Consider the following 15274-nt stretch of genomic DNA (forward strand, 5'->3'; position numbering starts at 1 on the left):
TGTAGATCAATATTTCTGTAAGAAAAGTGTAACATAGCTATTTATAAGCATATGTATGCATCCTCAAGTTCTTCTTGATCCCTTTTTCTTTTTGATGTTTCAACACAACTTTTGTTCATCTTTTATTTTCATTATAGTTGATGTACATATTATACAGCAAACTTTTTAAAAAACTGAAGTATAGTTGACTTACAATGTTGTGTTAATTTCTGGTATACAGCAAAGTGATTCAGTTATACACATTTTTTTTTCCATTATGGGTTAATACAAGATATCTTACTTTTTCTTAAATAAAGCCAGTCTTTATTTAAGAAATAAATAAATACACTCATCAGGAAATATTCTGATGTTTAAACTAATGAACAGAAGATATTTTCAAAAATCATACAATTGTTTTTTTATTTTTATTTTTTTGCTTTTCAGGGACACACCTGTGGCATATGGAGGTTCCAGGCTAAGGTTTGAATTGGAGCTACAGCCACTAGTCTACACCACAGCAACACAGGATCCAAACCGTGAATATGACCTACACCACAGCTCATGGCAATACCAGATCTTTAACCCACTGAGCTGTAAGGCCAGGGATTGAACCCGCATCCTCATAGATCCTAGTCGGATTCGTTAACCTCCTTGCCATGAAAGGAACTCCATACAATTGTTATATAAATAAAATGGTAGAAATTTAAACATGGAGATATGAAATAGAGAAAAATCAGAAAACAAATTTTGTTCAATTCCTAAAGCTATTGATTTAGCTATCAGCACTTGAAAAAAATTGAGAAAAAAATTAACCTTATATCATTTGGATGCAAATACAATGGTGAATATACAGTAAATTCCTCCAAATGTATCCAAGTTTTTAATATCTTAGAATGGTGTTACCGAGCTAAGAGTGTTCCCCAAAATTAAGGTATGGACAGAAAGAGGCATTGGGAAACTAGAAGGTTTGAGACATTTGCTTTGAGAAATATACTGACTGCTACTACAGCTTCACGGAAGTCATTACACATGACAAGTCCTATGATTTCTATAAGATGCTTTAAGCAAAAAATTGGATGGGAGAAATGACTTCAAAGGCCAATTTTTTTCTTAAAAAAAAAAAAAAAAGAAATGAATTCAAAAGCTGTGTTAAAAATGGTCCTGATTTAAAAGATTTCTTGGAGTTCCCGTCATGGCATAGAGGAAATGAATCTGACTAGCATCCATGAGGATGCAGGTTCAATCCCTGGCCTCACCCAGTGGGTTAAGGATCCAGTATTGCTGTGAGCTGTGGTGTAGGTCACAGACTCGGCTCGGACCTGGCGTTGCTGTGGCTGTGGTGTAGGCTGGCAGCTACAGCTCTGATTCGACCCCTAGCCTTGGAACCTCCATATGCGTCAGGAGCGGCCCTAAAAAGACAAAAAAAAAGAAAAAGAAAAAAGATTTCTTATTAAATTTATTCCAGTTGAGACCTGACAGCAATCCTTTGAATGTAATTTATATGAAAATCCATGTTCAATTGTGCTGTCTGAACAATAAGAATGTAAATCAAATTAATCTATATTTGTCAAAAAGCATGTAAAGTATCTAAATAGAGAAATACATAGTTAATCTGATGATTGGGCCATCTTTTCTTTGGATTATCTGTTTAAAGTATCTAAGTCACTAAACTATACAAAACAATTCAAATTAGCATAGACAGAGATTAGACAGACTTACTTTAGCAGCTTTCAAAATCGAGTTAGGAGAATTCAGGCCAACAAGTTGGCCCAAGACATACTTCATTTCTTCAGTGGTTCCCTTAGCCATTTGGTTACCTGTAAAAAATATATGTATAATCAATAACACACTGGTATCAAACAAGAAAGTATAAGCTCATTTATAAATATGTATTCCGCTAAAAAGCACAAAAACTTATCCAAGCATGTAATTTATGCTAGGATAAGTAAAAATGAATGCTAGCAAGTAAAGAGGCAATTTCATTTATTTTCGTATTTGTCATTAAGGAAGGAGGCAGGCAGGAAAAGAGTATCCAAAAGACTGTTTATATCAGCAGTCTGGTAATAAACTTATTTATTTTTGCAGTCATAATATTAATTTCTTATTATTAAAGTATAATTAATTGACAATATTTCTTCAAGTTCTGTTGTACAGCAGTGACCCAATCACACAGTTCCCTGTGCTGTACAGTAGGGCCCATTGCCCATCCATTCCAAATATAACAGTTTGCATCCCAAAAACCCCCAAAATGCCCACCCATCCCACTCCCTCCCATTTCCCCCCGGGGAACCCCAATAAACTTATCTTTAAATAAGTACCTGGATGAGTTTGAATCTGAACATATGGATGTGCCAGAAGCTCAGGGATGGATATCCTCTTTTTAGGATCTCTTATTAAACAACACTATAAAAATAAAGATTAATTAAAAAAATAAAGCAAGTTTTCTTATACAATATTGATAAAATATTCTTCTAGACTGCATATTATAGAAGCTGCTTTCTAAAGAGCCTACTTAGAAATGGCAAGATTATTTTACAGGTTATTTTTTAAAAATCCCCAAGTATTCCTAAGGTTTAAAATATTTTCAAAAAGTATTTAGGAGTTCCCTTCGTGGCTCAGTGGAAACAAGTTTAACTAGCATCCAGAAGGATGCAGGTTTGATCCCTGGCCTCATTCAGTGGCTTGGGGACCTGGTGTTGCCATGAGCTGTGGTGTAGGCTGCAGACGAGGCAGGGATCCCACGTTGTTGTAGCTGCGGCGTAGGCTGGCAGCTACAGCTCAGATTCAGCCCCAGCCTGGGAACCTACATATGCTGTAAGTAAGTAAGTAAGTAAATAAATAAATAAAATAAACAAAAAGTATTTAATTTGCATATTTGTAATTAGTATTAAATATTGGAAGTATTAATAGCATTTAATACTAATTCAGTCAGCAATTCCTTTCAACAGACCAGTTATATCTAAGACGATTACATAATCCCAATTATTTCAGTTATTTTTTTAAGTAAACAAATAGTATATGAAACATAATTCTTCTCTATTGATAGAGTATTAACATTACCTTTAATACATCTTGAAGATCCTTCTCTGGAATATCAGGAAATTCAATTTCATGATTAGGGTCAATTATGGCATGTAATTTAGAAATCTGATTAATTATATGCTGAAATGGTGTTTTCCCGTAAGTCATATAGTACAAAATGCAACCCAAGGACCAAACATCACTTTTGGGGCTTATCTAAGTTTAAAAAAAAAAAAAAAGAGCAAGTTACTGCTATTTTAATATAAAATTAAAATAATATTATACACACACATATAAATACACCCTAATATTTAAAATCACAACTAAACCTCAATAAATGTGTAAGAATAATGTGTAAGAATTAGATTATGTTCATGGCAAAACATCCTTTTCTAGTTTTTATTACATTTGGTTATTTTATCAAAATAAATGAAGTTCATATTAAATCTTTCAACAAACTCAAAATTAAAATATCCCAACTAAACTGTTACATTCTTGTCAGCCTGTGAAAATACAAAACTAAAAACAATAACTGCAAATTTCAAATTTACTTGTTTTCCCCCAAATTATTAGATTACAATAAATTTTTATATAAATTATTCATATGTTAAAAGGTTATTTAGGAGTTCCCGTCGTGGCGCAGTGGTTAACGAATCCGACTAGGAACCATGAGGTTGCGGGTTCGGTCCCTGCCCTTGCTCAGTGGGTTGACGATCCGGCGTTGCCGTGAGCTGTGGTGTAGGTTGCAGATGCGGCTCGGATCCCGCGTTGCTGTGGCTCTGGTGAAGGCCGGTGGCTACAGCTCCGATTGGACCCCTAGCCTGGGAACCTCCATATGCCGCGGGAGCGGCCCAAGAAATAGCAAAAAAAAAAAAAAAAAAAAGGTTATTTAAACTGAGCTATCTTAAACCCAAGAACACAAACTATAGAGCCAGGCTGGGCTGGGCTTGAATCCTGGCTTTCTCACAAAGGTATTTAAACTGAGCTAGCTTAAACCCAAGAACACAAACTATTTAGCCAGGCTGGGCTGGGCTGGAATCCTGGCTTTCTCACTAGTTGGTAATTCTACACATCTGTTTTACCTCTAAAACAGAAATAATAAAAATACATTGTCATGGACATTAAATGATATAAACATGAGGTATGGGTAAGCATAAAGAATAGTTTCTGGTTATAATATGTACTCAATAAATATTATTATTAAATGTTCCATGTATTAAATAATCTCATTAGAAATAATGCAACATTATAATAATTACCTTTGACTTAAAAAGAACACGATTAAGAACAAACACATCAGTGAGCATAAAAAGAATGGCTAAATTCCTTTTAACCACATGCTCTACACAAAGGATTAATCTAAACCAAATAAAACACATAGGTAGAAGAAAAAAACAGATGTATATAACCAAATCCAAAAAAGAAGAAAAAGGGAAAAGAAAGCAGAGACAGAATATTAATATTAGAAAAAGAGAACATGACACAATATTTCTACCACAAGAGAGAAAGCCACTTCATAGTGATAAAAGGTATAATTAATGAAGAGAAGGTAGTTATGAACTTCTACGCATTGAAACCACATTTAATAGAACTAGATTAAGCAAAAACTTTATTAAAGTCTTTGAAGGGGGGAGGATTTTAATATGCCTTTTGGTACATGACAGATAAATTAGATCCCATTATCCAAACACAAAGAAAACTGAAAATTAAAAAAAAAAAGAACCTTCTCTTCCTCCACTTGGAAATTTAAGTATTTCTAAATGCTAATCATGGACTCAGAATTTCAGATTCTGGGAAAAAGGCAGCGGGGTTTGTCAGACTCTCCAAATCCCCAGATAAGATAGAGCAGTGTGGTGGCAAAGCCATACACATCTGGAAAATATCTGCAATAAAACCAGAACGTGAATGGAGACAAATCCCCAACAGCCACAAGTCCTGCAAGGCAGAGGCATCTGCAGCAGAGGGAATGACCTCAGAATAGCAACCTCAGAACAGCAACCTCGAGGAACCAACAAGCATTCACTGGAAAGAACAAAGCTAGACTGGGAGGGGTTTTGAGCCCTTCTACAGCAGGGACTACCTCACATGTTGAGATAAAAATATCTTCTATTCAGTACCACTAAAGTCACTGGGTAGCAGGTGATTCAGTTGAATTGAGATTTACCAATACTACATACTAAGTTGACAAGTGGAAAAAAAAACTAAATACTACACATAGTTCAAAATAAATTTAAAGTAAAACTGAATGAAAGAATTTAAATGCCGAAAATTAGAAATTTTGGAAATTGATGAAAATGGGAAACACTACTGTAAAACCTACAAGTACCAGCTAAAGTAAAAACTCAAAGTAAAATTTAGTTGTAATTTTAAATTATAGAGAATACTAAAATTAAAATAGTAATTATTTAAATACAGAAGCTAGGAAAAAACCTAAGGGGAATATAAATAACAAGGATAAAAGTAGAAAATAATTAGAGAGAGTAAATGAAATTAGAATGAATAAATAAAATCAAGACCTGGGTCTTTAAAATGAACAATCCATGGCAAGTCTAATCAAGAAAAAGAAAAGAGACAAATCTAAATGTTAAAAGGAGAAGCTAAAAAGATATAAAAAGAATTTTTATAAGAGACTAGGTGGCATAATTTTGTGCCAGCTATTTGAAAAGATATTTAGAAGTCACATTTTTCTCGGAAGGAAAATTTAATTTTGTAAATAAAAGCATGTTTATTGTTGTTTCTAGGTGAATAATGTACTAAGTGCTTTAATCCTCAATTACTTTTATGGGGCACAGGCAGGGAGTGGGGATACACCCACCATACATGGGAGTTCCCAGACCAAGGATCAAACCTGAGCTACAGCAGTGACATTGCCAAATCCTTAACCACTAGGCTACCAGAGAACTCCCTCAATTACTTTTAAAATAGGTACTGTTTGGGAGATCCCACTGAGGCGAATGGAAAGGAATCCAACTAGTATCCATGAGGACGCAGGTTCGATCCCTGGCCTCACTCAGTGGGTTAAGGATCCAGCATTGCCATGAGCTATGTTGTAGGTCGAAGATGCAGCTCGGATCCCCTGTTGCTGTGGCTGTGGGGTAGGCTGGCAGCTGCAGCTCCAATTCAGCTCCTAGCCTGGGAACTTCCATATGCCGCAGGTGCAGCCCTAAAAAGCAAAAATAAATAAATACATAAATAAAAGCACAATATTAAAAGAACAATCTCAAATCAATGAAGGATGAAACTGAATCCCATGACAGTCTGCTTAATAAGGCAAAGTCTGTGTAATGGCCTAAAAAAGGAGTCTATTCCCCCCTGGTGTCAGATAAGTGGGATATAAATAACTTTTACAGTACCTTTGATTTGGATTTCCCATTCTCTCTTGAGGAAGACATATCTTTGATTGCTTCTGGTGGCATATAATTAACTGTACCGACCTACTTGCCAAATCACAGAAAATACAAATCAATGAAAACACTTCATTCTGCTTTAGATTTTTTTAAATGTGAATACCAGATTCTTAGGAATTTGCATAACTACAAATTTCAGTAATAATTTGAGAAACTCAAATAACTGACAAAAATATCAAGACAAATTTCTTCACAATTCCAGCAAATTAAGTTAGAGTCACAATCAGAAAATTGACTCCTGAGAATGCTGAGCTATTCCTATGATTTTGGTGGGCAGCTACCGTAAAACTTTCCAGGATAAAATTAATGACCATAAACTTGAAGGAACTGAGCAATCATTTCTGTACTAGAAAAGACCCAGAATAATTTGTTTGTTTTACTTTTCAGGGTGGCAAGTGCAGCATATAGAAATTCCCAGGCTGGCGGTTGAATTGGAGCTGCAGCAGCTGGCCTACGCCACATCCAGAGCAGTGCCAGATCTGAGCCATGTCTGTGATCTACACCACAGCTTACGGAAACGCCAGATCCTCAACCCACTGATGGAGGCCATGAATGAACCCACATCCTCATGGATGCTAGCTGGGTTCATTACAATAGGAACTCCCAGAATAATTTTTTAAATAAATCAATCAACTGCAAGTCTAGCTTTCTCTCCAAGTACTGTCTGGGCCTGTGCCAAATAGAGATGGGATGGGCATCTAAATCATGCTAGAGTTTCCACGGTAGGTTACGACAAGCTTACAATGCATTCATTTCACCTTAAAATGGTTTTGCTTTCAAACACAGAATACTTGCACTTCAGAGTCTTGCCATAGAAGGTATCTTCAAGGTGATTTATGACTAAATGTTCAGTCATATTTTTGATATAAAAAAGAAGAGATTGTTAAACAGAATTGTTTGAAGGGTGAACTGCTCATCTACTCTTTAAAAAATCTAGTTCCTGTCGTGGCACAGTGGTTAACAAATCCGACTAGGAACCATGAGGTTGTGGGTCCGATCCCTGGCTTTGCTCAGTGGGTTAAGGATCCGGCATTGCTGTGAGCTGTGGTGTGGGCCGCAGATGCGGCTTGGATCCTGCATTGCTGTGGCTCTGGCGTAGGCCAGTGGCTATAGCTCCAATGAGACCCCTAGCCTGGGAACCTCCCTATGCCGCGGGAGCGGCTCAAACTCCTAGGTTTAAGGCAGATCCACATCAGAAATCTGTAAACATGGAACACATCTCCTTGGCTCCAAGCAGGATGATTTTCAGTCCTTCTTTGGTTGTCATCATCTCAGTTTTTATGGTGACAACTTTATCTGAAACTGGAATTCTCTTTGGCTGCTACCAGGAAAATGAGACAAAGTTTCAAGTGAATTTCAGGTAATGACCATGAAGATTTCCAAGGCAGGTATTACTGCTTCTCTTCCTTAACTACAGGAAAAGCATTCAAAATTGCTGGATATATTTCTAGCGGATCTTGACTTTCTCTACTAAATTGTGTTAATTGTGGTTTTGGTTTGTTTTTATAGTTATAGGATCTATTCTTATAAAAGGCTTCAAATTCTTTGAAAAATGAGATAGGAAAAAATAAAATCCTCATTCGCAAAATAATACTTCATAAGTGAAAAGGAACTGAACTCTACTGTGTACTAACCAGCCATTCATTACCTGAGAGTCTTTAATGATACTTGTTGTATCTGGTTGCATTTGGTTTGCAATCCCAAAATCAATTAGCTTTAGCATCCCATCAACTATCAGAAAGTTAGCAGGTTTCAGATCACTGTGAATGATTCCTTCAAAATCAAAATCCAATATAATATTAGACCACGTAAAACATTCCAAGTACAAAAAAAATTCAAAAACTACTTACCAAGTTGATTCCTTTAGTCAATCAAACTAAATATTCATTTATAATATATTCTACAAACATAGACTATATAGAACATACATCTGCTATGTGCCAGGCACTTTTCTAAGTTTGTTGCTTGTATTAAATCATTTAAACCTCATGCCAATGCCAAGGTAAGTGCTAGTACTAGCCCCATTTTCAGTTGAGGAAACAAAGGCAGAGTTTGAACAATTTGTTCAGGATCACATGGCCTAGGTAAGAATATCACGAGTTGAACCCAGGCCATCTGGCTTCAGAGTTTATGCTTTTAACAACCACTCTGACTGCAAGAGAGCACCGTAAAGGACACTGCCACACGGCAGGACCTGACTCCTCCATCCCTACAGCCTGATCACTGGTGTATCATCTTTTAACTTAAAGGAAGGGAGATACAAGGAGACAATTTACAATTATCTACATTATAGTTAGTTAAAATAGGATAAGGATGAAAAAATGCTCAACACCACTAATTATTAGAAAAATTCAAATCAAAACTACTATGAGGTACCACCTCACACCTGTCAGAATGGCCATCATTAATAAGTCCACAAATAACAAATGCTGAAGAGGGTGTGGAGAAAAGGGTACCCTCCTACACTGTTGGTGGGAATGTAAATTGGTACAACAACTATGGAAAACAGTATGGAGATACCTCAGAAAACTAAATATAGAACTACCATATGACCAAGTAATCCCACTCTTGGGCATATACCTGGACAAAACTTTCCTTGAAAAAGATACATGGCACCCATATGCTCATTGCAGCATACTCACAATAGCCAAGACATGGAAACAACCTAAATGTCCATTGACAGATGAATGGAGTAAGAAGATGTGGTATACATATACAATGGAATACTACCCAGTCATAAAAAAGAACAGAATAATGTCATTTGCAGCAACATGGATGGAACTAGAGATTCTCATACTAAGTGACATTAAGTCAGAAAGAGAAAGACAAATACCATAAGATATCCCTTATATCTGGAATCTAATATATGGCACAAATGAATCTTTCCACAGAGAAGAAACTCAGGGACTTGGAGAAAAGACTTGTGGTTGTCAAGGGGGAGAGGGAGGGAGTGGGATGGACTGGGAGTCTGGGGTTAATAGATGCAAACTATTGCATTTGGAGTGGATAAGCAATGAGATTCTGCTGTAGAGCACAAGGAACTATATCTACTCTGTATTATGGAACATGACGGAAGTTAATGTGAAAAAAATAATGTATATATGCGTGTGACTGGGTCACTTTGCTATATAGTAGAAATTGACAGAACACTGTAAACCAACTATAATGGAAAAAATAAAAATCATTAAAGAAAAACTAAGGATAAAGTAGAGGCAAAGAAGCCCTAAAAAAAAACCCGAGTCTAAATGTGTAAAAAGCCAAAACTGAATGTAGAGCTAACAGTTAAAAATAATTAAAACCAACTCCATACAAGATACATAATACATAATGACTAGGGTAATGAGTGAAATAAACATTTCAGATTTTTAGGATGCCTGACTCCAAAGTCTCAGATCTACTATAATCCAAGCATTTAGAGACCCAGGACTATGGACTATGTTATAATGATACAGATATATTTTGCATTATGAATGTGTGGATTTGATATCCTTTGGTTAACAGCATTTGAAAGAAATAGTTTTGTCCCTTCATTTTCACTAAATAAAATTCCAAACATTTAGTTTTAAGTAAAGGTGCTAAATAAGTCTAAAGTTGCCAATAACCAATACCTTAAAATTATAGAGGTAGTTCTCTAAGATAGCATATTAACGGATATTTTAATTTTATATATGAAGAGATCTTAAAATACCATGTTGATGAATTGTGTAAACTGCCTCCAACATATTTTTCCAGTAACTCTTGCGTTCCCATGGATTGATAGATTTCTTCTTTTTAAGCCAACTATTGAGATCAATATTTCCACACTCCATTACCATGTAGATGTACTGGTCTGTGATTTCGCTGCCATTAAGAACAAACAAAAACAACAGAACAATAAATGGTTAAGCATAGGCATACTATTAAGCTTTATCTTAAGAATTAAAGCCTCCGCCCAAATTTTCCTTTTAAATTAAAAAAATTCTTACTAATCATAAAGTCGGATGATCTTATCACTGTGCTGTTGTAGTTTATTCAGATAAGCAATTTCATTCCGGTAACTATCAATTGTTTGGCTGTCTGCTTCTTCTAAGTTCACATACTTTATAGCATGTATCTGTTTCTTTTCATTCAACACCTGAAATACCTATAGAGTAGAACAAAGGAAAAAGTTTATAATACACTACATACTGTCACAATATCTCCACATTTATTAGAAACTTAGGTTAAGAATTGTTGATGTGAATAAAAGGTCTGGGCTTATTTTGAGTATAGAAAAAAAAAAAACATGTTAGGAGAGTAAAGTATATTCTCAACGGCCGATGAAAATTGGCATTCAGTAACTCAAAGGTGTAAACCTAAAATGTTTTCATATCAACATATTAAGAATGGTAATTTGAATTTCACACACATTCATGACACTGTTAGATGGCTTAACTGGGGGAAAAAAAGAAAAAGACACTGAAAAATGCTATGGAAAAGGGGAGAAAGAAGGAGAGAAGGAAAGAAGGAACGAAGAAAGGAAGGAAGGAAGAAAGAAAAAGAAGGTAAGGAAGGAAGGAAAAGGCTAAGGAAGACTAAGAGCTGTAACAGTCAATTCACTTCACAGATGGTATTTATTCCATTGTGCGTGGAGTTGACAATTTCATTCATGTAGTAGAAAATATTTAAAAATAGGTACTGGAGTTCTCTGGGGGCCTAGTGGTTAAGGATTTGGTGTTGTCTCTGCTGTGTCTTAGGTTTGATCCCAGGCCCAGGAACTTTTCACATGCTGTGTGCATGGCCAAATCAAACAAACAAACAAAAAAATAAAAAAAATAGGTACTAATTGTAAGCTATCAGTACATTTGGTTGTAAAAAGTAGATCAGGTCCAATTTTCAAAATGGAGTTGATAGGAATAACATGATTCTGTATGCAGGTTGAGCTCCAGGTCAAACTGCTCTGGCTATAATGACAGCCAACTTCCAAGCAATATTGATAGGGCCAATAATACATTTCAAAAACACTGCTAATGTGCCTAACTTTCAGGAAACATGCAGTAGGGGTAGGGCTTCAAAAATGTGAGAATTCAGACACAAAATGCAGGTATAAGCAAAAAAAAATTATTCATTTATATCTTTTGACACACTGAAGTGAGACATCATTTATTTAAAAGCCAATTAAGGAAAAACTTACAGCCTAGAATACTCTATCCAGCAAGAATATCATTTAAAACAGAAAGGGAAATACGGAATTTCTCCAACAAACAAAAACTAAAAGAGTACAGCAATACTAAACCCATTCTATAAGAAATACTGAAAGGGCTTCTCTAAATAAAAAAAATAAAAAAAAAAAAAGAAGTGAGAAGAAATAGGATGGAGGAAACCACAACTGCAAAGCAATCATTTAAATCAGCCAGCATACAGATCTAAAAGAGGAAAACAAACAAATAAAAAAAAAAACCTACTGTAAAAGTGATGATTAACATAGGAATAACAAAAGGACAAACATGAAGATGTTAAAAAAGAATTTCAAAATCATAGAATGTGGGAAAGGAAAATAAGAAAGTCTAGTCTCTCTCTTTTTTAATAATGTGTTTGAGGTTTTATGACTATCAGGCTAAAGCAAGCAGATACAGGAAGGGGTTAACATACTTAAAAAAAAAGGGCAACCACAAATCAAAATCAAACATTACATTCACAAAAACTAAAAAGAAAAGTACACAAGCATAAAATAAATGGAAATCATCCAACCACAAAAAAGAAAGGAACAAAGGAGAAACAGATTCAACTGGAAAACAAGGTTTAAAATGGCAATAAATATTTATCAATAATTACCTTAAATGTCAATGGACTGAATGCTCTAATCAAAATACATAAAGTGTCAGATTGGATAAAAAGGCAAAAACCTACAATCTGCTGTCTACAAGAGACTCACCTTAAGGCAAAGGACACATATAAATTGAAAATGAGGGGATGGGAAAAGATATTTCATGCCAATGGACAAGACAAGAAAGCAGGAGTTGCAATATTCATATCAGACAAAATAGACTTTAAAATGAAGGCCATAAAAAAGGACAAAGGACACTATTTAATAGTAAAAGGATCCATTCAAGAGGATATTACAATCATCAATATATATGCCCCTAATATAAGAGCACCCAAATACACACAGCAAATACTAACAGACATAAAAGGAGAAACTGATGGGAATACAATAATAGTAGGAGACTTTAACACTGCACTCACGTCAATGGACAGATCCTCCAGACAGAAAATCAATAAGGCAACAGAGATTCTAAATGACGTAACAGAAAAGTTAGACTTAATCTACATTTTCAGGACATTACATCCAAAAAATCAGCATATGCATTCTTCTCAAGTGCACATGGGACATTCTCAAGTATCAATCACATTGGGGTATTAAACTAACCTCAACAAATTTAACAGTGTAGAAATTATTTCAAGTTTCATCTCTGACCAGAATGGCATGAAACTAAAAATCAACCACAGGAAAAGAAATGAGAAAAAACTGACTACATGGAGACTAAACAACGTGCTACTAAAAAACCCATGGGTCACTGAAGAAATCAAAAGGAGATTAAAAAATACCTCGAGAAAAATGATCATGAATATACAACTATTCAAAATCTATGGGATGCCGTAAAAGCAGTGCTCATAGGGAAATTCATAGTGATACAGGCCTTCCTCAAAAAAGAGGAAAAATCTCAAATAGACAACTTAACCCATCACTTAAAGGAATCAGAAAAAGAAGAACAAACAAATCCTAAAGTCAGCAGAAGGAAGGAAATCATAAAGATCAGAGAGGAAATCCATAAACTCGAGATTAAAAAAACAATAGAAAAAAAAAATCAATAAAACCAAGAGCTAGTTCTTTGAAAAGTTAAGCAAAATTGACAAACCTCTGGCCAGACTCACCAAAAAAGGGAGAAAAAAACAGCAAATAAACAAAATAAAAAATAAAAAAGGAGAAGTCACAACAGATACTGCAGAAATACAAAAAACCATAAGAGAATACTATGAACAATTATATGCCAATGAATTTCACAACATAGAAGAAATGGACAACTTTCTAGAGACTTACAGCCTGCGAAAACTGAATCAAGAAGAAATAGATCAACTGAATAGACCGATCACTAGAAATGAAATTTAATGTCATAAAAACACTCCCTACAAATGAAAGTCCAGGACCAGATGGCTTCACAGGCAAATTCTACCAAACATACAAAGAGGAACTTATACTCATCCTCCTTAAACTTTTTCAAAAGGCTGAAGAGGAAGGAACACTCACAAATACATTCTATGAAGCCACCATCACCCTCATTCCAAAACCAGACAAAGATAACCACCTAAAAAGAAAACTATAGACCAATATCTTTGATGAACATAGACACAAAAATTCTCAACAAAATTTAAGCCAACCGAATCCAACAACATATAAAAAAGATCATACACCACGACCAGGTGGAATTCATCCCAGGGCACAAGGATGGTTCAACATACACAAATCCATCAGCGTCATATACCACATGAACAAAAGAAAGGTCAAAAACCACATGATCATCTCAATAGATGCAGAAAAAGCATCTGACAAAAATCCATTCATGATCAAAACTCTTACCAAAGTGGGTATAGAGGAAACATTCCTTAACATAATTAAAGCCATTTATGACAAACCCACAACAAATGTAATACTCAATGGAGAAAAGCTGAAAGCCTTCCCACTAAAATCTGGAACAAGACAAGGATGCCCATGCTCACCACTCTTATTCAACGTAGTACTGGAAGTCCTAGCCACAGCAATCAGACAAACAAAAGAAATAAAAGCTATCCAAATTGGAAGAGAAGAGGTAAAATTGGCACTCTATGAAGATGACATGATACTATACATAGAAAAACCTAAGGACTCAACCCAAAAACTACTTGAACTGATCAAGCAAGTCAGCAAAGTAGCAGGATATAAGATTAACATTCAGAAATCAGTTGCATTTCTGTATACTAACAATGAAATATTAGAAAAGGAATATAGAAATACAATACCTTTTAAAATTGTACCCCTAAAAACCAAATACCTGGGAATACACCTGACCAAGGAGATAAAAGACTTATATGCTGAGAAATATAAAACATTAATCAAGGAAATTAAAGAGGATTCAAAGAAATGAAAAGATATTCCATGCTCCTAGGTTGGAAAAATTAATATTGTAAAAATGGCTATACTACCCAAAGCAATCTACAGATTCAATGAAATCCCTATCAAATTATCCATGACATTTTTCACAGAACTAGAACAAACAATCCAAAAATTTATATGGAACCACAAAAGTCCCAGAACTTCCAAAGCAATCCTGAGGAACAAAAACCAAGTAGTGGGGCCTAACTCTCCCAGACTTCAGGCAATACTACAAAGCCACAGTAATCAAGACAGTGAGGTACTGGTACCAAAACAGATATACCAATCAATGGAACAGAATAGAGAACCCAGAAATAAACCCAAACACCTATGGTCAATTAATCTTTGACAATGGAGGCAAGAATATAAAATGGGAAGAAGACAGTCTTTTCAGCAAGTATTCCTGGGGAAACCTGGACAGTTGCATGCAAATCAATGAAACTAGAACACATCCTTACACCATGCACCAAAATAAACTCAAATGGCTTAAAGACTTAAACATAAGACAAGATACCATCAAACTCCTAGAAGAAAACATAGGCAAACATTCTCTGACATCAACCTTACAAATGTTTTCTCAGGTCAGTCTCCCAAAACAACAGAAATAAAAGCAAAAATAAACCAGTGGGATCTAATCAAACTGACAAGCTTTTGCACAGCAAAGGAAACCATAAAAAACACAAAAAGACAACCTGTGGAAAGGGAGAAAACAATTTCA

At 35.2% G+C, this 15274-nt stretch overlaps 1 protein-coding gene across 1 annotated transcript in view; it reads right to left on the bottom strand.

The window, feature by feature from the left end:
• The window catches only part of TTK (TTK protein kinase), a 47246-nt gene that overhangs the window by 902 nt on the left and 31070 nt on the right, over nt 1-15274 (bottom strand). The window contains 7 exon segments of the mRNA XM_047763372.1: nt 1699-1796; nt 2298-2382; nt 3040-3216; nt 6354-6434; nt 8056-8180; nt 10096-10247; nt 10373-10530. Coding sequence (XP_047619328.1) covers nt 1699-1796; nt 2298-2382; nt 3040-3216; nt 6354-6434; nt 8056-8180; nt 10096-10247; nt 10373-10530 — 876 coding nt within the window.

The sequence above is a fragment of the Phacochoerus africanus genome, chromosome 2 (assembly GCF_016906955.1).
Source record: "Phacochoerus africanus isolate WHEZ1 chromosome 2, ROS_Pafr_v1, whole genome shotgun sequence".
NCBI lineage: Eukaryota > Metazoa > Chordata > Mammalia > Artiodactyla > Suidae > Phacochoerus > Phacochoerus africanus.